Raw genomic sequence first — 26,653 nt, forward strand, 5'->3', positions numbered from 1 at the left:
ATCAGTCCACACTACAGTAAAAATTTGAAAAATAAAGGTCAAACCCAGAAGAAGAGCAAAAATTACTACAGCCAAAAAGTGATGGATGAGTGAATGAATGTTCCAAGAAATGAAAGCAGTACCTAAGGAACAGCTGGTTTGACACGGTTGCCACCATTGTAAAGAGAGTACAAGAAAGAACAATAGTCAGAGATGAGAGATTGCAGAACAGGAAAGGTAGTAGGTAACTGTGATAGCTTGGGGCCCTGCGCTCGCCAAGCACATACTCGTGAAAGAGTTGTGAGCTCCCTGAGGGGGCTGAACTTGGGATACAGGGGACATCACAGCTTAACACTTCTGCCTATTGTCAATGTCAGTGTCTACCAGCTACTATACTACTGAACCTCCTTATTGCATAAGAAATGCAGCATTAAAAATTGTAATGTGTATTTGGAAGGGGAGAGGAGGGGAAGATCGAGGGCAATTTTGCAGGATGACAATTTTCTGAATATCTACTGTAACAAATAGTGATAATTGTATAATTTGTGTGATAGCTATTTGACTGTCACATCAATGCCAAATAATAACAATGGCAACAATAACAATAATAATAATAACAATAACGTCACTGGACAGGTGGCCTAGAAGCTGCACTGCAGTATGAATGACAAAAGATTTACAATCAACACAGCCTTTGCTGGATAAAATCTAAAAACAGTCATTGCTGTCCACCCGTCCAGGCTCCCAATTGTCTGTTGTAGCTGAAAGGACATCATTGCTTGTTCTTTAGCCTTGAGGAAAACTATTCTCATGTTCAAAAAGGTCTGTAAAACGTTACCAATATCATACCTACAAAACAGAGAGCAAATTTGTCATATGCCAGCAGTACGCCTGATGGACTAGCAACCCTACAGGTGGAGAAGCATTGCTACCTGCGTACCTCCAGGGCATTATCTTCCAGGGCTTTGCCCACTGGTGAGTGTTGTATCGGAACCAACAGACAGTGGGGCAAGCGCAACCAGAAGCCCCCCTCACTGCGGATTTATTTCCCTCTGCTGAGTCACATGCATGGAAGTAGATCCAGAAATATGCTCCACACACTGGCTATTTATAGCAGCACAGCTCCACTCATCGGCAACTCATGTGCCAGCTAATACTAGCCCTTCAATCAGAGCCCAGTTGGAGGCGCACAGAAGGACTTCGGACCTCTTTAACATTGCCTTCAACAAGTATCTTTCGCCAGCTGCTGCCGAGTACACTCACCTTCCTTCCAGTGGGAAACTTTGTTGGATCAATCTTTACGTTCCTTAGTCTTAATTAGCTTTGTTGTTTCGTAAGAGGAAGTTTTTTGTTTAGTTAAAATCATGTTGTGTTGTAATAAACCTCTCTCTTCTTGATTTGGGATGTGTTGTTTCTCCGACGTCTACTATGTGAGATATAGCAAAAGGAATCCCCATGTACTAATGGAGGGGCATTTGTGAAACACTCACTAATCAACAATGGAGGGTATTCATGAAACACACTCTAATTAAGCACTATTTTAACTACTACGTGATGTTTACTCCTCTCTTGGTTTTAAATGCAGGATTAAAAGTGCAAGTTTCCACAGTTTAGGAAAATGTCCTATTTATCAAATCTCATCAAAACACCTAAGGACACATTTTTTCACCATATTTTGAAGGCGCTACAGCAAGCTATAACGTTCTCAGGCAGCACCAAGTGTCGTTCTTCAGGCACCATATAATGCTATTTCCAGTAATGGCCCCAAAAATGGGTGTTTATTACCTTATTATCTGTCGAATTGAATTTATAACAATCTTTCTCACAGCAGCCAATGGCCGTGCTGCAGTGGTAATACCGGTTCCTGTCAGATCATCAAACTTAAGTGCTGTCAGGCTTGGCTAGCACTTGGGACAGGCCACCGTCCGCGTCTGCCGAGTGCTATTAGCAAGTGGGATGCTGAGGCCCTTGTGAGGCTGACTGAGGAGCTACTTGATTGAGAAGTAGTGACTCTCGTCATGAAAACTGTTAATGGCCAGGAGAGCAGTGTGCTAACCATGTGCTCTTCCATATTCGTATCCGCATCTGGAGATGCCCAAGGGCTGAGGATGACATGTTTGCTGGTCGGTACAGTTGGGCCTTCACAGCCTGTTTGGAGGGTGTTTGTTTTTTTCTCACTGCAACTCAATGGTGGAGAAAGGACAAATTAAAAACATTACAAAACACAGTCTATCAACAGCAAGAAAAGACTTGTAAATTATAGATTGTAGTGACCAGTCATCCTTTTTAAAATTTTATTGCGCAGATTTAGATTTCGGCTAGAAGCTAGCCATTCTCAAAGCACTATTATTTTCGCTCAATGCATGTAATGCCTGTTGGTATGGCTTCATTGGACATGAAAAGTACGGAGCGATAAGAAATTTTGGATAAAAATTGGGAGCAGGCCACGGAGACCCCACTCATACAATGTGGCAAGGATATGATGTCGCCAGGTCGTGTGGTAAGCTTTTTGTAAATCAAAAAAGATGGAAACCAGGTGTTGGCATCTGGAAAAGGCTGTTCGGATGGCAGACATGGGGGGAAACTAGATTATCAATGGTAGAGCAACCCTGGCGGAAACCACCCTGGCATGGAGCCAATAGGCCATGTGACTCCAGGACCCAACACAACCGCCGATTTACCAAATGTTCTAACAGCTTACAAAGAACTTGGGTGAGGCTGATGGGCCAATAGCTATCAACATCAAGCGGGTTTTTACCGGGTTTGAGCACTGGAATGATGGTACTCTCCCGCCATTGCGATGGAAAGACGCCATCGCACAAGATCCGGTTGAAGATGAGGAGGAGATGTTGCTTGTAGTCGGACGAGAGGTGTTTAATCATCTGTCTGTGGATCCAATCTGGCCCAGGAGCTGTGTCAGAGCAATGCGCAAGGAAGCTGAGGAGCTCCCACTCTGTGAATGAAGCATTATAGGGTACATTATGACGTTCAGTGAATGAGAGGACTTTCCTTTCCATCTGGTGTTTGAGGGTGCAAAATGCTGGGGGATAATTCCCTGACGCGGAGGCTCGAGCATAGTGCTCAGCAAAGTGCACGACAATTGTGTTTGCATTGGATGATAACGCGACATTGGTGTTAATGCCAGTAACACCTGTCTGAGTCTGGTACCCACAAACACGTCTGATCTTCGTCCAGACTTGGGAGGGTGACATATGGCACCCAATGGCCAAGACATACCTCTCCCAATACTCCAGTTTCCATCTTTTTATAATCTGATGAATGTGGGCATGGAGCCGTTTGAAAGCTAATAGGTGCTCTAGGGAAGGGTCCAGCTTATGCTGCTGTAGAGTTCGCCGACACTCTTTAATGGCCTCAGCAATTTCTGGAAACCACCAAGGTACTGACTTTCGCTGGGGCACCCTAAAGAACAAGGGATTGTGTTTTCCGCCGCAGAAACGATCATTCTAGTCACCTGCTCAACTAAAATATCTATGGTACCATGTGGGGGCGATTCAACAGTGACAGCAGAGTTGAAAGCTTCCCAATTTGCCTTGTTTAAAGCCCATCTTGGTAGACATCTGGGGGAATGGTACTGGGGGAATGACAGATGGGAAAGTGGTCACTACCACACAAGTCATCGTGGGCTCTCCAGTGGACAGGCGGGAGAAGTCCTCAGCTGCAGAGGGATAATTCAATGGCCAAGTAAGTGCTATGAGGCACACTGAAATGTGTGGGGGGCCAGTATTTAAGAGGCAGAGGTTAAGTTGAGACAGGAAAGTTTCTACCTCGGCCATTACGGTAAGCACAGTACCATCCCACAAGGGGTTATGGGCATTAAAATATCCTGAAAGTAGGAAAGTTTTAGGGAGTTGATGAATCAGTGCAGTCAACACGTTCAGTGGTACTGCACTATCTGGAGGAAGATATAGGTTGCAGACAATTATTTCCTGCATCGTCTGTATCCTGACAGCCACAGCTTCAAGAGGTATTTGAAGGGGCACAGACTGACTGCATACAGAGTTCAGTACATAGACACAAACTCCACCTGCCACTCTATTATAGTTGCTATGGATCTTGTAATATTTCCTATAGCCACGAAGGGTAGGGGTCCACATTGCCGGGAACCAGGTTTCCTGGAGGGCAATGCAGAAAGCAGGTGTAAAGCTTAACAGGTGCTGTAGGTCACCCAGGTGGTGGAAAATTCGCAGCAATTCCACTGGAGGATGATGTTATCGTGAGGCTCGGAAGGCATGAAGAATGCAAAGATGCAGGTTACGCCTCAGGGTCACCTGCTGCCACTGATTGTGTATTTGTATCCATTCCTATTGTCGATAAGGCATCAGTGAGATCCGGGTCCTCAGGGGATGCTGAGATCTCCACCTCATCCTCAGGTGCAGAACTGGTAGGCAGTGATGGTGTTGGGGTCACTGGAGGGTTCTTTTTCTTAGCATACTTCTTCATTTGCTTGCCCTCTCACTTCTCTTTAGGGGCTTGCTGGGAAGACTTCTCTGAAGTAGCTTCAGACATGGAGAAAGACCGCAAAGCTCTTTGTCCAGCAGCTTTTGGCTCCTTTAGCCATTGACGAGTGTCTGCTGTGGCATTAGTGGAGACCTTGGGAAAGAGGGTCCCAAGGGAACCCTTCTGCACGAGAGGAGCCGGAGGAGGCTGTTGCTTCTCCGGCTAGGGGTAGGGGACTGATGTCCCATTTGGGGGGCCTTGTTCCTGAAGTAGGTACTTTGGGAGCAACAAAGGAGATTTTCCCCCTACCACCAACGGGCCAGATGTATTCTGGAGGCCCGGAGGGACCACTGTTTGTGGCACAGGTACAACTGGTACTTCTGATGGCAATGGTAATGTAGCTGCAGCGTATGTGGACATCAACCGAACGGGGTGTAATTTTTCAAATTTACATTTAGCCTCTTTGTAAGTAAACCGGTCCAGGGTCTTGTACTCCACAATTTTCCGCTCCTTTTGGAGTACTGTGTAGTCCGGTGAGCAGGGGGAGTGCTGCTCTCTGCAACTGATGCAAGTGGGAGTAAGCGGACAGGGATTTTCTGGATGCAGTGGACATCCACTGTCTTGACATGTGGTGTTGGAAGTGCAGCGGGAAGAGGTGCCCGAATTTCCAGCACTTAAAGCACCACATAGGGGGAGGGACGTATGGTTTAACGTTACAGCAGTAAACCATCACCTTGACCTTTTCAGGCAATGATTCACCCTCAAAGGCCTAGATGAAGGCATCGGTAGCAACGCTGTTGTCTTTGTATCCCCTGTAAATGCGCCAGATGAAATGAACACTCCGCCATTCTAGTTTGGCGTGGAGCTTGTCGTCAAGACCGCATGAGGTGGTCGCGATGGAAAATAATCCCCTGCGGATTACAGGACCAGGAATATCGCCCAGCCAGTCACAAGCGAGTACCGCATGAGATTGAGCTGGAGATGCTGTCTGAATCACGACTGCACCACTTCTCATCTTGGATAGTGCTGTCACTTCCCCAAACTTTTCCTCATGATGTTCAACAAAAAATTGAGGCGTCATAGGTAGAAACAAGTCCACGTCAATTCTGCTGCAGAGTAAATAGCAAGGCTAATATGGCTCTCTTCCTTCTGTAGCCCTACATTCCTCCCATGGTGTAGCCAGGGAGGGAAACGATTTAGGGTTGTATCTGTCAGCATTGTACTAGATCTTGCCCTTCTTAGAGACTGCTGGTGCCATACAGTCACCAGCAGCAAGAGATGACTTTGTCCACTTCATTGCAGGTCATCCGCCCTGATGCCACCCACTCCAATCAGGGGCTCTCCCCGCAGGCGCCACCCAGCCACAGCAAAGGGCACCTGACATGATGGCCGTTGCCAGGAGTCCTGATGCCCCAGGAAGACAGGCATCTACTACTTGGCATACGTGGGGAGTTTAACCGTTCAGGCATCAGCAGTGTGATCCCTGTGTTGTCAGGGGGCTTCCACCACATGGGTACACGACGGCCCCACCACAACGGCCTGGCTACTATGCTGGATATTGAGCGCAGCGAAATCCAATGCTATCAAGGGGGTAGAAAAGGACAGGAGACAACGGAAGAAGATGACATACCCCGGAAAGTATCCTCACCCAAATAGTTGAATTGCAGGTGGAGATGCAAAGTCATGACAAGAGGTTCAGGAGATCGAATCTAAGGGCACTATGGATAACTCGTTCACCATGTAAGGTGTTCTTCCCCATATGGACTGCACTTCTGTAGAATTTGGAAAGTGGAAGGTCAAACCATAAAATGGGCCGAAAATTGTGAGACTCCTTTTAGTCACCTCTTACGACAGGTAGGGATAGCTTGGGCCTACTCTAAGCCCCGGACCCACAGGGGGAGGCAGACGACATTATAACATTCACTGTTAGTTGCAACAGGCAGAAGGTGTGCCTTGTTGGTGCTTCAAATTTTAGCAATTTTGATCAAGATAAACTCAAGCGGTAGTGTTCTTCTTCGACACCCCAGTATAGGAGTGCACACAGAATCAGGTAAGTGGAAAATTTATGCATTACACGCGTGTGTGTGTGTGTGTGTGTGTCATATATTTTTACTGATGGTGATGCTTCTGCGTGATCTTTCACTGATTGTATCAATACCCATTTGTAATGAGATATACTGTGGAATTTCGAGCATTTGCAAGTCCAACCAGTACTGTTATGGTCAATTGTAGGCTTAAACTAGATTGCGCTCTTTAAAAAATTTGAGAATGGCAGGCCTATCCTCACTCAAAACAATCTTTCTCTAATTTCATTGTACAATTATGTAGGAAATAGGTTAGTTTCAGAATTTTCGGATGCTTGAAAACTATTTTCGAAAGTTACCCAAACGAATGTTTTGGATACGTAATTTATTTCAAAGCAAGTCGGCTTTTGTGGTTCAAAGTTCAGCCAAAGAATACATCACTCCTGAATGTCACTGTATATCAATGCAAATAAATGTGCGTTTCTGAGAATTTTTGGAAGCTACCATTGTCCTTTGCATAGTCTATGAGCAATTTGTGTCAAATCAGTGTTTATGATTTAGTTACTGTGGCCGATTATCTAACTAACATATTGTGTTACATCTAGTTTCCCCTTGGAGAGGAGAAGCCGTATGTATTGTCTGCATTTATCACAAATTAACTCTGTTTTTGAGTTTGCTAACAACCGTAATTAACACCAAAATGTTTCAGGAAACTATTCATTTTACTGCAGGTTTTTGTGTTGCCTTAATCGAAATCTCGTTTTGTGTATCTGCTTCAATTCTTAAAGGGAATTAGCAACTTTTTGGCTCAACAGATGACAAGATAAACAGCAGGCATAATTTAAAGTTACCTTTCACTGCTTTGCAACACATTGCTCCAGCTAAAATTCAGGCCAACTGTGAACGCTGTTCTCAAACAAGCAATAAGTTGGTTGACATTCATAAACAGCTGCAAATCACCTGTGAGCCTTTCTCAACATGTTGAATTGCAGCCACTGAGAGTGCAGATCAGCCTCCTAATGTACTTTGCATATTTCCACTCAATAATGTCTTATGGAATAGTTTTCTGGGGTAACTCACCACTTAGACAAAGTATTGATTGCACATAGGAGAGCAGTGAGAGTAATTAGTGGTGTTCACCCAAAGACATCATGTAGGCAACTTTTCAAGGAGTTACGTATTTTAACTGCACTGGCAGAGTACATATATTCTCTAATGAAATTCATTACAAATAATCCATCTCAATTTGCGAAGAACAGTGATGTTCATTCGTACAACATTAGAGGGAAAAACGAACTTTCCTATCCATTATTGAAGCTGTTAGTTGCTCAAAGAGGAGTACACTATTCGGCAACAAAAATCTTTGATCATTCGCCCAACAACGTAAAGTGCCTGGCAGGTAGCAGATCAAGTTTTAAATCTAGCTTAAAATCATTTCTTTTGGACAACTCCTTCTACTTCATGGACAAGTTTCTGTTTCAGAAATGGTAAAAAAAGATTGTACCTCTAAATGTGGTTGCATGTGTAGAACAAAAATTTCAGTAATATTAACATTAGCACTATTCATGTGAGTATATATATCTTGTAATCTGACCTGTTCCACATCATATCGATAAAATAATCAGGAAAATGATCTACGGAACATGACATAACTAAAACTAAAACAGGGTGGAGCCAACTGGAGATTGTGGCACACGGTGGAACAAACAATGCCTGTCATCTGGGCTCCAGAGTCATTCTTGGGTCACTCCAGCACCTGGCACACAAGATTGAGAAGACCAGCTATGCGAGTGGAATTCCAACAAAGTTAACTATTTGCAGAATTTTTCCCACAATTAATTGTGCCCCATTGGTTCAGAGTTGACATGAAGGACTGAACCAGAGACTTCCAAAGTTGTGTGACAAGCTAGGCTGTAATTTCCTGAACTTGTGCCGCAGGATTGAGTACTATAGGGTTCCCTTAAAAAGGTCAGGTGTGCACTACACATCAGAGGCTGCTACTCAGGTAGCTGACTCTGTGTGTGGTGTATACAAGGGTTTTTTTTAGATTAGGTGACTCTCCATCCAATCTAGATAATGGTAGCTGTAGGAAACCCAGAAGAATCAGTATAAGATTGAAAGATATGCTTTCCATAGGTGAGAGTATCACAGTCCTATTGAGGAACTGCTGAAGCATTCGCAACAAAGTGCCAGAGTTTGAAGCACTCATGAAAAAAAGGCAGTGAAGCTAACATAATACTAGGTACAGAAAGCTGGTTGAAACCTTAAATTGTTAGCAATGAGATTTTTGGGGAAAAGTTAAGTACATATCCAAAGGATAGGTAAATGGGAAATGGAGTTGGTGTATTTGTCACAGTAGACAAGAATTTTAATACTCTCATCTGTGGATCTTTCAAACTTACACTGATACTTCTGGGTTTGCTACAGCTATCATTTTCTGGATTGGATGGAGAGCCAACCAATCTTAAAAAAACCTTGTGTGCCCCCAACACACAGTCAGCTACCTGAGCAGCAGCCTCTAATGTGTAGTGTACACCTCAACTACTTACGGGGATCCTACAGTTCTCAACGAAATGGCCCAAGACCAGGAAGCCACAGCCTAGCTTGTCACAGAGTCACCAAGACAGAAAATGAAGCTGGATGTGAGATTGTTTGGGCATGAAGCTGGATGTGAGATTGTTTGGGCATGAAGCTGGATGTGAGATTGTTTGGGCAAAACACAGTATCAGGGATGTGCATAAAATGATAATTGGAGCCTTCTACTGTCTACCAGATCCATCTACTAACCAAAAACTTTGGAGAAAACCTCAGTTCACTTGTACCCCAATCATGCTGTAATCATCGGTGACGACTTTAATCAGGCAACAATCAATTGGGAAAATTAGTTTTGTTAGTGATGGTTGTGACAAGACATCTTGTGAAATATTACTGAATGCCTTCTATGAAAATTACCTAGAGCAGATAGTTCAGAACCTTACTTGATAGAAATATATTGGATCTAGTGGCAGAAAATAGACCTGACCTCTTTGAGAATGTTCACGTCGAAACTGGTATCACTGAACATTATGTGGATGTAGCAAAAATGATTATCAAAGCACAAAGGACAACTAAAACAATCAGAAAGATACATATTTCAGTAAACTAGATAAAAAATCAGTAGTCATATCTCAATGAGGAACTTGAACTTTCTGCATAGGGCAGGACCATGTAGAGGAACTCTGGCTCAAGTTTAAAAGAATATTTGACCACACACTGGACACATATGTACCCAGGAGAACAGTTCATAATGGGAGAGAACTTCCATAGTATACATACACTGTAAAGAAACTTTTAAACAAATGGAGATTACTGAATGAAACACATTTGGCTGTCAAGACAGTAATGCCTCATGCCTTCAATGACTATTGTAGCAGAATATTGTCAAGTGATCTTTCACAGAACCCCAAAGAATTCTGGCCCTACGTAAAGGCTGTTCACGGGACCAAAGTTAGTGTCCAGTCCCTAACAAATGAGAAAGAAACTGAAATTGAGCGTAGCAAAGTAAGAGCTGAAATGCTTCACTCCACTCTCAAATGCTCCCTTACAAAGGAAAAACCAGGAGATTTGCCCCAATTTAATCCTCGTACCACTGGTTTCAGATCTATTATATAATTAACAAAAGTGAGCAAGTGACAGTTTTTCTGGACCTGTCGCACTAAGGATGGGCAGTGTACAGCACACAGAAGCTTTGAAGGGCACCAAGGAAGTCTGAGAAAATGAAACAATTGAAAAACCTGCGTTGCCGGACATACTCCGTGGCCTGATACAGGGTGAAGAGCTCTGCTGTAAATAGGAGTGTGCCAGAAGCCAATACCAAAAAATATTGGCACCAATGATGAAAGCACACCCAACACCACGGTCAGTCCGAGAGCCATCAATGTACACAAAGGTACTATTGCAAAGTTCCATCAATGTACACAAAGGTACTATTGCAAAGTTCCATGTGAAGGTCATGAAACTGAAGGTGATAAAGCAGGGTTGCCACCATAAAAAGCCAAGGTGGTGAGGAGTTCACACCTACCAGCAAAGTTGTAGGTAGCGTGAAGTGAATCTGCTGGAGCAAGAACCAAAATCGAACTCCAAGAGTTAACAGAGAAGAGGAACACACCCCATCCTGGTGATTTTTATTTATTTATTTAAACGTCAAGTTCTGTAGGACCAAATTGAGTAGCAAATCTCCAAGGTAATGGAATGTGTGAGTACACGAAATTACAACATAAAAGTAATAACAGATAAAAATAAATGTTTATGAACCCTAAAAAAGTCAGTCCATAAGTTTATTGGAAATGCAGTCAACAATACAACAAAAATCAGCTTAATTTTTCAAGGAACTCCTTGACAGAATAGAAGGAGTGACCCATGAGGAAACTCTTCAGTCTTGATTTGAAAGCATGTGGATTACTGCTAAGATTTTTGAATTCGAGTAGTAGCTTGTTGAAAATGGATGCAGCAGTATACTGTACACCTTTCTGCGCAAGAGTTACGCTAGTCCAATCCAAATGCAGGTTTGATTTCTGCCGAGTATTAACTGAGTGAAAGCTGCTTATTCTTGGGAATAACTTAATTGTTAACAAGAAATGACAGTAAGGAATATATATATATATTTTGAGAGGCCTATGTCAAAATATCCAAACTTGTGAACAGGGGTCGACAAGAGGTTTGTGAACTTACATCACTTATTGCCCCGAACCACCCGCTTCTGAACCAAAAATTTCCTTTTAGAATGGGAAGAGTTACACCAGAATATACCACCATATGACATAAATACAAATAAGCAAAGTAGACTAATTTTCGTGCTGAACAATCACTCACTTCAGATACCGTTCGAATAGTAAAAATGGCAGCATTAAGTCTTTGAACAAGATCCTGAATGTGGGCTATCCCTGACAGCTTACTATCTATCTGAACACCTAGAAGTTTGAACTGTTCAGTTTTACTAATCATATGCCCATTCTGTGAAATTAAAATGTCAAGTTTTGTTGAAATGTGTGTTACAAACTGCGAATACCGAGTCTTTCTGTGATTTAGCGTTACTTTATTTTCTACAAGCCATGAACTTAGGTCATGAACTGCACTATTTGAAACTGAGCCAATGCTGCACACAACATCCTTTATTACCAAGCTAGTGTCATCAGCAAACAGAAATATTTTAGAGTTACCTGTGATATTAGAGGGTGTATTATTTATGTAAATAAGGAACAGAAGTGGCCCCCCAACAATGATCCCTGGGACACCCTCCACTTGACCGTACCCCACTCAGACCCCACATCATAGCCATTCTCAACATTGTGAATAATGACCTTTTGCTGTATGTTGCTAAAGTAAGAGGTGAACCAATTGTGAGCTACTCCCGTATTCCGTAATGGTCCAACTTCTGGAGCAATATTTTGTGACCAACACAATCAAATGCCTTAGTTAAATCAAAAAATATGCCTAGCATTCGAAAACTTTTGTTTAACCCATCCAGTACCTCACAGAGAAAAGAGCATTTTCAATCACATGACTTCTAAAGCCGAACTGTACATTTGACAGAAAATCGTGTGATATAAAATGATCAATTATCCTTACATACACAGCCTTTTCAATAACTTTAGCAAACACTGATGGCATAGAAATAGGTCTAAAATTATCTACATTATCCCTTTCTCCCTTTTTATAAAGTGGCTTTACTACTGAGTACTTTTAATCGTTCAGGAAACTGACCATTCCTAAAGGAAAAATTACAAATATGGCTAAATACAGAGCTAACATGTGCTGCACAGTACTCAGTCATAACCATGAGAGTCTTTAGTCTTCAGTGATTTAATTACTGACTCAATCTCCCCTTGTCTGTATCACAGAGGAGTATTATGGTTGTCCACAATTACATTGTGTTTTGGTGAAGTGGAAAGTGCTTTTACGACCTTATCTGTGAAAATACATGTGCATCATGACACCTCGCCATGATGCTGAGAGTAAAAGGGCTTGCCACACGAAAATGTGACACTCTACCTGTAATAAATAATACACTAGTGGTGCTGAAAAATCATGCGCACCAAGTGTAAAGATTAAATAAAATGGAAAGCCACTGATGCTGGCATACTGGTGCCGAAACACGTGTGGGTACTTGGAAAAACAGTGTTTTGCATAACTGGTGGACCTCACATCCTACAATTTTAGCATTTTGATAATTCAAAGTTACTATGTTCGTCCTGCTTTTCAGGATGACCCTATTCACAAAACAGAATGAAATGAATGAATCTGAAATAGTTAAGGAAGTTTTTGATGATGATTATTCAGATGATCCTAGTGAGCATTCTCACATGCAATGTGAGATCTGGATGACTCTGTGAATAAATGTTTTTATGGTTCTGAGGATGATTCCAGTGACAGCATTAAACACGTAAAAAAAGTGTAAGGTGGCAATGTTTTCACACAATTCCAATAATAAGATGAAAGTGATTTTTTCCTTGTGAACAATGCATTTTGTCACAATGTAAACCATTTTGAGACGGCACTCGAGACTTGGATGTCGTCTAAAGTGTGATAAGGTCAGTAGGAACTTTTATAGAAAGAACATATCTCATGGAGGTTCCTGCAGTCTCCTTTATACTTTAACAGACTACAAAATAAAGATAAGATTTTAAACAAAGAAGGCATTCTTAAACGTTGCTCTGTAGAAGTGTGATGATATCACTCGGTAGGTTTTTAGAAGTGCTGTAACTAAACCAGTCCTATCTAAATTTCAATGACTTCAAGAAAAACTTAAAAATGAAAGGAGAAAAAAGTTTACAACTGAAGATGACTTTAACTAAAATGTAATAGGTGAGAGTAGTGAGACTGTAAAATTTCATGTTTGACATCTACATCTATATTCCAGAAGCCACCTGATGAGTGTGGCAAAGGGTACATTTCAGTACTACTATCACTATCCCCTTTTCTTTCCAGACGCAGATGATCTCCGGGAAGAACAATTTTTGGTAAGCCCCTATGTCAGCTCGAATCTCTCTAATTTGACCTTGATGATCTTTTTATGAAATATTAATAGGAGGAAGCAATAAATTGGTTGAATCTTCTGGGAACATATGCTCTCAGAACCTTAATAGCAAACCATACCGTGATGCACAACACCCCCCCTAGCAGCGTTTGCCGAGCATCTCCGTGGCACTTTTGCACTTACTAAATGAATCTGTAATGAAATATGCTACTCTTTGGATCTTCTGTATTTCCTCTAATCAATCCAATCCGGTATGGATCCCACACTAATGAGCAATATTCATGTATTGGTCTAATGAGGTTTTTGTAAGCAACCTCCCCCAGCATCTGCCTTACCTGAATTTAGTTTTATGTGGTTATTCCAGTTTCAATAGCTCCATGTACACACTTCAAGATGTTTAATGAATGTGACTGCTTCCTGTGATTGTTCTGCAGTTGTGTAATCATACAATGGTCTTTCTGCCTATTATGCACAATACAATACAATTGTTTACATTGTGGGTCAACCCCGACCTCAGCACCAAGTGCCGATCCCCTGCAGCTTTTTCTGTATTTTATCACAATTTTCTAAAGTTGTATCTTCTCTGATTACAAGGACATCATCAGTGAACAGCCTCACAGAGCTGCCTACTTTATTCACTAGGTCATTTACATGTACTGCCAAAAGTAATGATCGTGTAACACTAAGCTGGGATACATCCACAGTTACTCTCACTGTGAAAAATTATCTCCATTAATTTGCTAGTAACTCTTCAATCCAATCACAAATTTGTCTGATATTTTGGGTTACACAATTTTTGTTGTCATAAGCCATGCTGATTTCTGTAGAGGAGACTTTTGGTCTTTAGAAATTTCTTACTACACAAGCATAAAACATATTCAAGAATTCTACAACAGGCCAACGTCAGTGGCATAGTTTTGAGCACCTATTCGACCAACCTTCTTGAAAACGGGCATCATCTGTGCTTGAAACTTCCTGGCATCTTAAAACTGTGTGCCGGACCCAGACTCGAACTCGGGACCTTTGCCTTTCGCGAGCAAGTGCTCTACGGGGCGTGAGTCATGCTTGGGTAGCTCAGGAGGTAGAGCACTTGCCCTCGAAAGGCAAAGGTCCCGAGTTCGAGTCTCGGTCCAGCACACAGTTTTAATCTGCCAGGAAGTTTCATATCAGCACACACTCTGCTGCAGCGTGAAAATCTCATTCTGGATCATCTGTGCTTTTTCCAATCACTAGGTACACATCTTCCCCCCACCAATCATGAACCTTGCCATTGGTGGGGAGGCTTGAGTGCCTTAGTGATACAGAGAGCCGTACCATAGGTGCAACCATAACAGAGGGTTATCTGCTGAGGGGCCAGACAAACGTGTGGTTCCTGAAGAGGGCCAGCAGCCTTTTCAGCAATTGCAGGGGCAAAAGGTTGGATGAGTGACTGATCACGCCTTGTAGCATCAACCAAAACAGCCTCGCTGTGCTGGCACCGCAAACTGCTGAAAGCAAGAGAAAACTACAGCAGTAATTCTTCCAGAGGATATGCATCTCTAGTGTAAGTTTAAATGATGATGGTATCCTCTTGAGGAAAATATTCTGGAGGTGAAATAGTCCCCCATTCCGACCCATGTGGGGCTACTCAGGAGGATGTCATTATCAGGAGTGTGGAATGTCAGATTCCTTAATTGGACAGGTAGGTTGTAAATTTACAAATGTAAATGGATAGGTTAAAGCTAGCTATAATGGGAATCAGTGAAGTTCGGTGGCAGGAGAAACAGGACTTCTAGTTAGGAGAATAGAGGGTTATAAATACAAAATCAAGTAGGGGTAATGCAAGAGTAGGTTTAATGACAAGTTAACAAATAGGAATGCGGATAATCTACTACGAACAGCATAGTGAACGCATTATTGTAGCCAAGGTAGACATGAAGCCCACATCCATCACAGTAGTACAAGTTTATATGCCAACTAGCTCTGCAGACCAGGAAGAGATTGAAGAAACGTATGATGAGATAAAAGAAATTATTCAGATTGTTAAGGGAGCCAAAAATTTAATAGTCATGGGAGACTGGAATTCTATAGTAGGAAAAAGAAGAGAAGGAACAGTAGTAGGGGAATATGGACTGGGGAGAAAGGAATGAAACAGGAAGCCGCCTGGTAGAATTTTCACACAGTATAATTTAATCATAATTTAAGAATCATGAAAGAAGATTCTATATGCGGGAAACACCTGGAGACTGGGAGGTTTCAGACAGATTATATAATGGTCAGGCAGAGATTCAGGAACCAGATTTTCAATTATAAGACATTTCCAGGGGCAGATGTGGACTCTGACCACAATTTACTGGTTATGAACTGCAGATTAAAACTGAAGGAACGGCAAAAGAGCAGGAATTTGAGGAGGTGAGACCTGGGTGAACTGAAAGAACATGAAGTTGTAGAGGATTTCAGGGGGGAGCATTAGGGAACGATTGAAAGGAACAGGGGAAAGGAATAAAGTAGAACAATGAGTAACTTTGAGAGACAAAATAGTGAAGCCAGCAGAGCATCAAGTAGGTAAATGATGAGAGCTAGTAGAAATCCTTGGGTAACACAAGAGGTACTGAATTTAATCGAGGAAATGAGAAATATAAAAATGCAATAAATGAAGCAGGTGAAATGGAATACAAATGTCTAAAGAATGAGATCAACAGGAAATGCAAAATGACTAAGCATGTATGGCTAGAAGACAAATGTAGGGACGTAGAAGTATGTATCACTTGGGGTAAGATAGATACTAACAACGAAAAAATTAAAAAAAAAAAAAAAAATCTTTGGAGTAAAAGAACCACCTGTATGAACATCAAGAGCTCAGACGGAAAGCCAGTCCTAAGCAAAGAAGGGAAAGCAGAAAGGTGTAAGGAGCATATAGAAGGTCTCTACAAAGGTGGTGCACTTGAGGGCAATATTACAATATTATGGAAATGGAAGAGGACGTAGAGGAAGATGAGAAGGAAGGTATGATACTGCGCGAAGAATTTGACAAAGCCCCCCAAAAACCCAAGTCGAAAAAAGGCCCCGAGAGCAGTCAACATTCCGTTGGAGCTACTGGTAGCCTTGAGAGAGCCAGCCATAACAAAACTCTTCCATCTGGTGAACCAGATGTTTGAGACAAGCAAAATACCCTCTGATTTCAAGAAGAATATATTAAACACAACTCCAAAGAAACCAGATGCTGACGGGTGTGAAAATTACCAAACTATCAATTTAATAAGTGAAGACTGCAAAATACTAACACAAATCCTTCATAGAAAAATGGAAAAACCGGTAGAAGCCAACCTCAGGGAAGACCAGTTTGGATTCCGGAGAAATGCAGGAACATGCAAGGCAATACTGACCCTACAACTTCTCATAGAAGATAGGTTAAGGAAAGACAAACCTATGTTTCTAGCATTTGTAGAGTTAGAGAGCACTTTTGACGATGTTGACTGGAATACTCTACTTCAAATTCTAAAGGTGGCAGTGGTAAAATACAGGGAGCAAAAGACTATTTACAATTTGTACAGAAACCAGTTGGCAGTTAGAGGAGTCGAAGGGCATGAAAGGGAAGCAGTGGATGAGATGAGAGTGAGACAGGGTTGTAGCCTAGCCCTGATGTTATTTAATTTCTATATTGAGCAAGCTGTAAAGGAAACAAAAGAAAAATGTGGAGGGGGAATTAAAGTCCAGGAAGAAGAAATAAAAAGTTTGAGGTTTGCTGATGATGTAATTCTGTCAGAGACAGCAAAGGACTAGGAAGAACAGTTGAACAGAATGGACAGTATCCTGAAAAGAGGATATAAGATGAACATCAACAAAAGAAAAATGAGGATAATGGAATGCAGCTGAATTAAATCAGGTGCTTCCGAGGGGATTAAATTAGGAAATGAGACACTTAAAGTAGTAAATATGTTTTGCTATTTGGGAAGCAAATAACTGATGATGGTCTAAGTAGGAAGGATATAAAATGGCAAGAAAAGCATTCCAAAAGAAGAGAAATTTGTTAACATCAAATATTCATCTAAGTGTCAGGAAGTCCTTTCAGAAAGTATTTGTATGGAGTGTAGCCATGTATGGAAATGAAACATGGATGATAATCAGTTCAGACAAGAAGAGAATAGGAGCTTTTGAAGTGTGGTGCTACAGGAGAATGCTGAAGATTAGAGGGGTAGATCACATAACAAATGAGGAGGTACTGAATAGAATTGGGGAGAAGGGAAATTTGTGGTACAACTTGACAAGAAAAAGGAATAGGTTGGTAGGACACATTCTAAGGCATCAAGGGATTACCAATTTAGTGCTGGAAGGAAGTGTGAGGGGTAAAAATCGTAAAGGGAGACCAAGAGAAGATTATATTAAGCAGATTCAAAGGGATGTAGGTTGCAGTAGTTACTCGGAGATGAAGAGGCTTGCACAGGATAGAGTAGCATGGCGAGCTGCGTCAAATCAGTCTTTGGACTGAAGACCACAACAACAACAGGTACACTTAGCTCTTCTGGCTATCTGCAGTACATTACTAATAGGGGGCGAACAGGTTCTTTCACATCCTCTATGTGGAATCGTGTTGGCAAGTGGAATCGTGTTGGCAACCCATCTCGTCCAGTGATCTTTCCTCTACTGAGCAATTTGAGCCGCTTTTGTATCCAGTGGTCACTTATTTTGATATCTGTTATTTTGACTTTTGTATGAAGATTTAAAGGAGGAATGAGTGTGATATTCCTCAAGGAAATAGTTTGGAAAAAGGAGTTTAGTGTTCCAGTGTTCACTCTGATAATTTAGTTTTTTAGCCTTTGCTCTGTCATCTTCGATTTTTATGCCATTATGATCATGACAGATGGCTTCAATCCATTTACTGATTAATGTGACACCAAAACTTCTTACAATTTTTTGTAAGATTGGATGGTAGAATTTAATTTTCAAATTCACTGAATGCCTCATGCATTGTTCTCCTTACACAAATTTTGGCTCTGTTCGGTTTTTATTTGTCTATGAAGCTTTGGTTATGTTTAAATTCGCAGTAAAGCTGTCTTTGAGTTTGGAGCAGCTTACTAACACAGTTGCCTAACCACAACAGGCCTTTCCCATATCTCACAACTTTGGTTAGCGCACACCTTCTTTTGAAGGAACATTGTACAATAAATTTTACATTAAACTTTTCTAAATGCAATAGGGAAAACTACGAATCAGAAACTTGTATAGATAATATTTTTACAAATTAACAAATTGGCAATGAAGGTAAATTCTGCACAGATACAAGAGATATCCTATCAGTCAGCTCTGTTTTTCAAACTGCCAAAAACAGAGAAACTTCAATTAGAAAATGTATACAGGAAGGAATTTTAATGAAGGAAATTGAAATTTATTTTCTGATAAACTTTCACTGTAAGCTTTCTTTAGACTGCTGCTCTTGAAACACAAAAAAACTTTGACAAATCCGTAAAGTATTTCTTAGAAGTGTTTCTGAATGTTTTCGCTGTAGACAGAATATTCCATCAATCTTTGGACGTGCATCTGAGACAAACATTTCTTCTCCCAATATTCTGGCTGATAATGATACAGCCATCTTCAAGATGAACTGGTGACTGAATTAAAACCACCTGACATGACACCATTGAATTATCTGGTTGATTAGTAAAATTGATGACATAAGTTGAAATGCAAGGCAACGAAGACTTAGAACAATAATTCCTCTCAGAGGGGCAGATGTGGAATGAATGGTTACCATGATTTGTTAAGCTGGAAACTTTCATCTCGGTTGAGCAGGTTGTATGTATTTCCACAGCATTCTTTACCACTGACTCACAACTAGATGAAGCCGTGGTAACTATCTGAACTTTTCCGTACTCCATGGAATGTTAAGTGCAAACAGAACGTTCAGCCACTGCGGATTTGTTGTGTTGTGGAAGATCAGTGTGTCTCTGGTGTTTGATGCACCATTCTTCTACAGTGCATATAGTTTGCCCTATGTAATTTTTACCACATTGGCAAAAATTTCATAAACACCTACTTTTCATTTAAAAATAAAAAATAAAAAAAATGAGAGATCTTGAAAGAGGAAGTCATCTTGGTTTGTAGGCACAAGATCACATCCGCTTTATGCTTTTTTCACTATTCTGACAATTTTTGATTCTCACATATAGTGCAAAGTCCTTGCTCTTTCTTTGGTTGGGCTGGTGTTTTTGCTTGCAGAGCTGCCATAATTTGATGTTCTGAATATCCATTTTTACTGAATAACTCTTCCAAATGTACCTGCTAATCCTGTATGATGTCAGTGCTCTACACTGTATGGGTCCTAAGTACTAAGTTTTCAAAGAATCGTGGTACCTGGATGTAAGCATAAAGCAGAATGGGTAGGCTTACGGTGTACACAATGCACTAAAGACCTTTATAATATTTGGAGGGCCTCACTGAGGTCTTCGCAGACCAAAATTACTCTCCCAACCACGTCTCCCCAGTTCACCACAGTCACTACATAGCCACTTACTGGTCACAAAGGAGTGCCGTCCTTGTGATTCAGCACCACCTGTGACTGGAGCAACTGAATCATGTTCTTTGTCAGAGTTTCGACTATTCTTGTCATGCCCTGAAATGAGGAATACTGTCCCCATGACTCAAACAATGGTATTTCACTGCCCACCCAATCTGTGCAATATCCTTGAGTGTCCTTATTCCATCCTTGCTCCCATACCCTTGCCCCATGGGTCATATCTATGTAAACATGCAAAACATCTAATCCAGTCCTGTCACAGACATATCCCACCACAAAGGAAGGTTCACCTGTGAAAAGAGTGATGCTATCTACAACTTAGATGCAATCATTGTGCAACATTGTACATGGGCATGACCGGCCAATAACAAATTGTTTGTCCACATGAATGGTCACCACCAAACTAAGTCACGAGACAGCTGGACCACAGAGTTGCCAGTATGTCAGCCAATACTGTGCTTGACTTCAATGACTGCTTCATAATCTGTGCCACCTGTATTCCTCATCTGTGCCACCTGTATTCCTAATACCAGTACTTGGGTTTTTTGAATTGTGAAGGTGGAAACTCTCCCCATAACATAGCCTTCATTTATATAACCCCCTGGGCTTCAATCTTTGCTAGCATCTGTTGCCATATGTGTTAGAACACTGACTTGTAGCAATTTATGCATAACACTGGTAACAGTTCAAATAATTTACACTATTTCATTATATACAGAGCATCGCACTCATTTGATGTCACTGTATTTCTACAGTGAAAAAGATTAGTTTTGACAATGACATGTATACATGCCAGAGGATATTAAAGTCTGAAAAGCTGAAACAAAATCTTTTGCAGTACCACTTGAAAATGGCCCTAAGACCAAAATAGCAATTGTGAAATAAATAATTTCAACAGTCAACACAAAATATGTCCTTTAAAAAAAGATTGCACTCCCATTCGTTATGGATGAGTTCCATCACAGGCCATCTCCTTCACCACCGTCTGCTCCACCCAGAAGCTAAACCGACAATACGTCTACTCAGGAGACCATATGACTGGCCCAAGATTGAAAAGGACCACAAATATTTCGCCCAGCAATGTGGCAGATTAACGTTAGTCACAATGTCACCTTAGCATTTTTGTTCCACCAAATCAGCAATTTGAGTACATACACATCAATACTGTTGGACCACTTCAGACATCAGAAGGCTGTGCAAACCACCTGATGGATGATTACTACTGTTTACTGTGGCAAAAATGTAGCCACAGGAAGACACAACAGCTCGAACTGTAGTGCAGAGAGTGTAGCTGTGCTCTGATGGAAGGCAGACTCTGCCCAAAGGCAGTAAAATCACATGACAGTCTCAAGCCCATATCTGGTGGGGCATTGGAAGGCGGGCCTTAGCCATGGACCAGGTGGCGAAGCATTGTGGTAGGTCACCAGCATCTGCTATGCTCAGTACAGCCTATGCATGATGCAGCACAGAGTAGTCAACATCCCTGGCCAGTGCGCAAGTTATTCCGGGCTGATATGGCAGGCTGACACAGCCTGTTGAGTATGAGACAGATGTCTGGTGACAACTGGCACTGGCAGGCAACCTAGTGGCTCGGTGGCTAGGAGGACCTCAGTTCAACCCTTGGGCCCCTCACATGCCGGGGCGGATTCATTGTGGTGCTACTGTAGCAGGTATCATGTGTGACACATTCCAAAGTGTCCCTGGTTTCAGTAATTCGCCATGCACTGAGTGGCATGCAGCAGCAAAGTGTTCAGTGGATGTCAAGGCAAAATGTTCTGCCAGCGTATTACTGAAAGTGTCCTCTTTTCTCCATTGAACTCCCTTACCTAGGCCAGTGCCATTTCAGTAGCTAAACACTATTCTGTGGATAGATTGTGCAATTTGGCAAGTGCCAATATTTGAGTATTGGAAAGGGGTTCTATCAAATAGCTGATTGAATGCAAAAACTGCTGGTGTGTGTGCGCGTGCTATATACACCACAAGAATTTTTTGATACCAATTCTAATAATGATTTTGAAGTATCCAACTTCATCCAATAGTTATACAAGCAAATCTGGAGGTTTTGACATGCTGCCATGCATCATTTATTTTTCAAGACTTGAAACAGAGTAAGTGCATCTGTGAGTGTTATGATGTCTCAGATGTCACTGCAGCCACCATGACGTCCCCTAAAGTGATACCACCTTGTGAAGATGCATTTGCATTGACATATATGGTTTGCCTACCACAACCTCCTCTGATAGGTTAAAACCGGCTTTTATAACCGCATAGCCCCATGGCCAAGAGATTAAGAAGAATGGTAATGATCACAGTGCCACGTATCTTTTCATCAGTAGCATCCAATCAGTCTGACAATGCTCCAGTGGGTGACCTGCACTTGGTGTCACATTTGTTTTAACTCTAGATAACACTGATGCTTGGAATGGACGGGGGGGGGGGGGGGGGGGGGGGGGGTAGTAGAGGTGCAGTAGAGAGGCTAAGTGGACAGTCCTCAGTTAATATAGACTGACTGACAATCAAATGTAAAAATGACTAATTTTAGAGATCATTTCTCCTGGAGCACTGCACTTTTTGAGTAAAAATAACTAGTTAGTTTCCTCCTTCTGTTATGAATGTTAACTGAGGTAAGATAGTAGAGTTAATGGAGAACTGTAGTGTCTAAAGTGAAGACATGACACCAGCTTAACTAATTAAAAATTAAAAGAAACAAAATGGAGGTTTCTAAAACAAAGGAAATGGCAAGAAACAGTTCTAACACAGTAAGGTGAAAGTTTTGCACAAAAAAGTATTCTCTTTCAGTAAATGTGCTGGGCTAGTACAACAGACCAATGCAAGAAGTTTCAAGCATACAATACTGCCATACAGTTATCAAATTTAAGTGCCCTAACTGAAGAGCTTATTGCCATTTAGTCGTCCTAGTTTTATCTCTATACGGCTTTTCAGTTTTTAATATACTGATAAGAATTACAAATAGTAACAAAAAAGCTTGAGCAACATATCATGGAATTCTATATGGCTGTCCCCATGCTCGCATATGGAAGTGAATGTTGTGCTCCCCCCCCCCCCCTTTCACACAGAGCCTGTGGTCTAGGTTAGGCTGGCAGGTGATAAATTGGTTGAGTGGTGATGTCAATGAATTTGAATGCGTAATAATGGTTGTAATAACACACTGCTTTGTGTCAGTATAGCATAGTGCCGACAGTTGCGACATAATTAACGCACTTTTACTTACAAAAGCGAAAACTGCAACGTAAATTCAGGAAGGCTAGCACATATTATCCAACTGACAAATGCCAGACAAGTTTTTTGGTACATATTACGTTTGAGTATCGCACATTACATACGAAAATGTGTAGTCCACTACATGTGCAATTTTTAGCCCCATATAAAGAATATGATCAACTGAGTCGTTCTGCGAAAACTTGCTCTATTAACTTGATAAGTACATCATTTATTCATCTTACAATAATATATGGTTAATAAGACCTGTAGCTACTCACCATTGGAAAGGCATAGCAGGTACATCCCGCAGTCTTTCTGTTTCGCCAAGGTTAAAATCGTTGGGCCAAAAAACATGCACTCATCATCAGGATGAGCGGTGACAAATAAAACTCTTTTAACGGACTTTATCTTTCCCCATGTTCGATTAACTTTCAGGTACACTGTTGCAAAATAAACACCGACACATGCTACAATATACAAAAGCAATCCTATTGTCAGGTGCAGTGTGGTGTCTTTGGCATATTGTACTGATTCATCAACAAGCGTGTTGTAAAAGTTTCTGACTATTTCCATACGGTCATGGAAAATATCAATGAAAATCGACATTAAAGAAATTCGTGATTCGTCCATTAGTTATACCTTTCGCCTTTTCTTAACAAAACCGAAATACATACTCTTACGCAAATAAAAATTTCACAGCCAAAAATTTGACATCAAATCTATTCATTAGTATATTATTATGCACATATTAGCCCCACACTCTAACCCCAACACTGCACTGAGCACTCCACTCGTCACGCAATGTGATCATCGAATGTTTCTTACGTTTACGGCAAGTGGCTGAGCATGACCAATATAACATGGTCAAATGGTTCATCAACAGAGTTTTAAATTTTTACGCTTAAGATGAACAGTCGTGTTTGCGAGTACAGCATGTTCTTTTGGTTCCATTTATCTTAAGATCAAATAAGATCAAAACTCAAATTGTTCCTGTTCTTCTGACTGACACAAATACATTAAGTCTTACGAACATGGTAGTGTTGGCAATTGTATCCAATTGTTTACCACCTATTTGCGAACAACTGAATAACGCACACTGTTAAGCAAACACGATGCAGTGTCACAAACAGAACGGAAAACACTTTAACAACTGTAGTGAGGAGTGAGGGGAGGTGTGTGAAGATTTACGGTAGTGCGGTATTGATTTATATTAGAACGATTTGCTGCGTCGGATAGGTATGAACAATGGCAGAAAAGGGAGTTACAGGTGAAGTTTTGTGAACCTTTATATTAAGTATTATCATTCAGTATTTATATTTAGTATTAGTACCGGCAAATGTACATAAAGATTAGAAGAATAGTATATTATTGTAATTAGTCGTCCCAGAATCGCTTTTACAACGATATAAGAGTTGTCAGCCGAGTACAAGGAGAGAAATGTCATTTATACAGAGGTACAAAAATGTTCAGATTTGTTTAATAAGGGTCCCATAGTGCTCAGAGCCATTTGTTTAATAAGGATAGGCCAGTTTCCTACAGTAACAAATGAACGTCTTCATTCAGTTTACACTTAGTGATAATGCTGTTATGTTTATACATGGAACAAACTAGTTTCATAAAATAAATAAGTTATTCATTATTCGTTATGTTTGTCACACATGAACGAAACATCCGTCTGTTACACACACACACACACACACACACACACACACACAAAAAAAATCATGTTTGTTGTTCCTATATTGTTGCGTGTTGGATGTATATGACCCGTTCCTCCTCTCTCTTTATTATTGTACCAGATGATGGAGTTACATCAATTTGGACTATCAAGTGCTCATACAATAGTGCTATGGAAAGTTTGAATACATTTAAGGCTGGAAGAAACTAACTGAGCAGGTCACGAGCTATAAATGTGGATTCTTAGGCCTTATTGAATGCGAGGAAGTATCATTCATCGAAATGCCAAGTTCTGAAATATTTGACAGTATACAATATGGATTCAGAGTTTTATTGTGACATGATCCATGTATAAAATTTTATCAGTTTTCTAGTCATGTTATGGTTTGAATTAAAACATGAGATTTCAGAGACATTCACTGTATTGTTTATCGGGAGATTACAGTATCAGTGAACCAGTTTGTGTTCCTTACAAATAGTAACACCGGTGGAGTGACATCACCTGGTTCGTGTTTTGAGTGCACTAGGTGGACAGTGAAGTGAGTACAGCCTCAGCTATCCTCAGACCAGAATTAGGGGCAGGAGAAGAAAGTCAGCCCCAAGCCCCATCACCTTCCTATGAAATTAAATATTTACTTGTGCTTCTTTATGAGCATTCATTCCATCTCTAATGCTCAGCTCTAGACTACAGTATGATAATAGCCAGTTCTGTTAAAATTAAATGTGATTATCTGAATTTCTGCTGCTATATTTATTGCACAAGCACAGTTAAATGAAACATGAGATGTAAGCTTTGTAGCTCCCAGGGAATTCTTACTTTCTGCCATGAGTTTGTATTCCATTATTGCTGATTTTTTTTAAAAAAAAAAAAAAAAAAAAAAAAAAAAAGACCCTGATTTATCATTTACACTCTGCAAACCTTGGGTACAGTGTGAACTGTTTGCCCTATATGTACTTTTCTCAAAGTTTGCTTGGCACGTGTAAACACCAGATACCTTCAAATGCAAGCATTCTTTTAATAAAATGGCTTTCATGCCCAGCGTCTTCATTAATTAAAACTTCTGAGTTGAGAGGCCATGGTCGATCTATAAAGCTACTCCTTCCTGACATTTCGTTGCCAACTGCAGACAACATTTTCCGAGATGAGCCAATGATGTTGTCTGCAGTTAGCAACAAAACGTCAGGAAGTAGTAGTATTATAGATTGACCATGGCGTCTCAGCCTGGAAGTTTTAACTAATGAGTCTTTTATTGATTCTACAATTGCTGCTTTATTTTACCTTGGCACTTTAAACATAGGTCTGATACCTCGTATGCATTCTATTTTGCTCGAGAATGCGCCACAAAATGGGATACGTACTTTTGGAACTTTTTCTGTTGGCTGAATATATTAAGGCCTTCATATACTGATGTATGAAGTCTTATATGATATGGTTTATATTTTTTTCTTTATTTGAATACTACAGTCCTGGAAATGGAAAAAAGGACGCATTGACACCGGTGTGTCAGACCCACCATACTTGCTCCGGACACTGCTAGAGGGCTGTACAAGCAATGATCACACGCACGGCACAGCGGACACACCAGGAACCGCGGTGTTGGCCGTCGAATGGCGCTAGCTGCGCAGCATTTGTGCACCGCCGCCGTCAGTGTCAGCCAGTTTGCCGTGGCATACGGAGCTCCATCGCAGTCTTTAACACTGGTAGTATGCCGCGACAGCGTGGACGTGAACCGTATGTGCAGTTGACGGACTTTGAGCGAGGGCGTATAGTGGGCATGCGGGAGG

General features: G+C 41.1%; 2 protein-coding genes across 2 annotated transcripts in view; one reads left to right on the top strand and one right to left on the bottom strand.

The window, feature by feature from the left end:
- LOC124544994 (N-acetylglucosaminyl-phosphatidylinositol de-N-acetylase) overlaps positions 1 to 24,016 on the bottom strand; it is a 114,825-nt gene extending 90,809 nt beyond the window's left edge. Inside the window, exon 1 of the mRNA XM_047123750.1 lies at positions 23,470 to 24,016. Coding sequence (XP_046979706.1) covers positions 23,470 to 23,821 — 352 coding nt within the window. The 5' untranslated portion in view covers positions 23,822 to 24,016. The remainder of the gene's footprint in view (positions 1 to 23,469) is intronic.
- A 236-nt stretch (positions 24,017 to 24,252) lies between these two features.
- The window catches only part of LOC124544995 (ribonuclease P protein subunit p29), a 110,627-nt gene continuing 108,226 nt past the window's right edge, over positions 24,253 to 26,653 (top strand). The window contains exon 1 of the mRNA XM_047123751.1: positions 24,253 to 24,458. Coding sequence (XP_046979707.1) covers positions 24,437 to 24,458 — 22 coding nt within the window. The 5' untranslated portion in view covers positions 24,253 to 24,436. The remainder of the gene's footprint in view (positions 24,459 to 26,653) is intronic.

Source organism: Schistocerca americana, chromosome 8 (assembly GCF_021461395.2).
Source record: "Schistocerca americana isolate TAMUIC-IGC-003095 chromosome 8, iqSchAmer2.1, whole genome shotgun sequence".
Taxonomy (NCBI): Eukaryota; Metazoa; Arthropoda; class Insecta; order Orthoptera; family Acrididae; genus Schistocerca; species Schistocerca americana.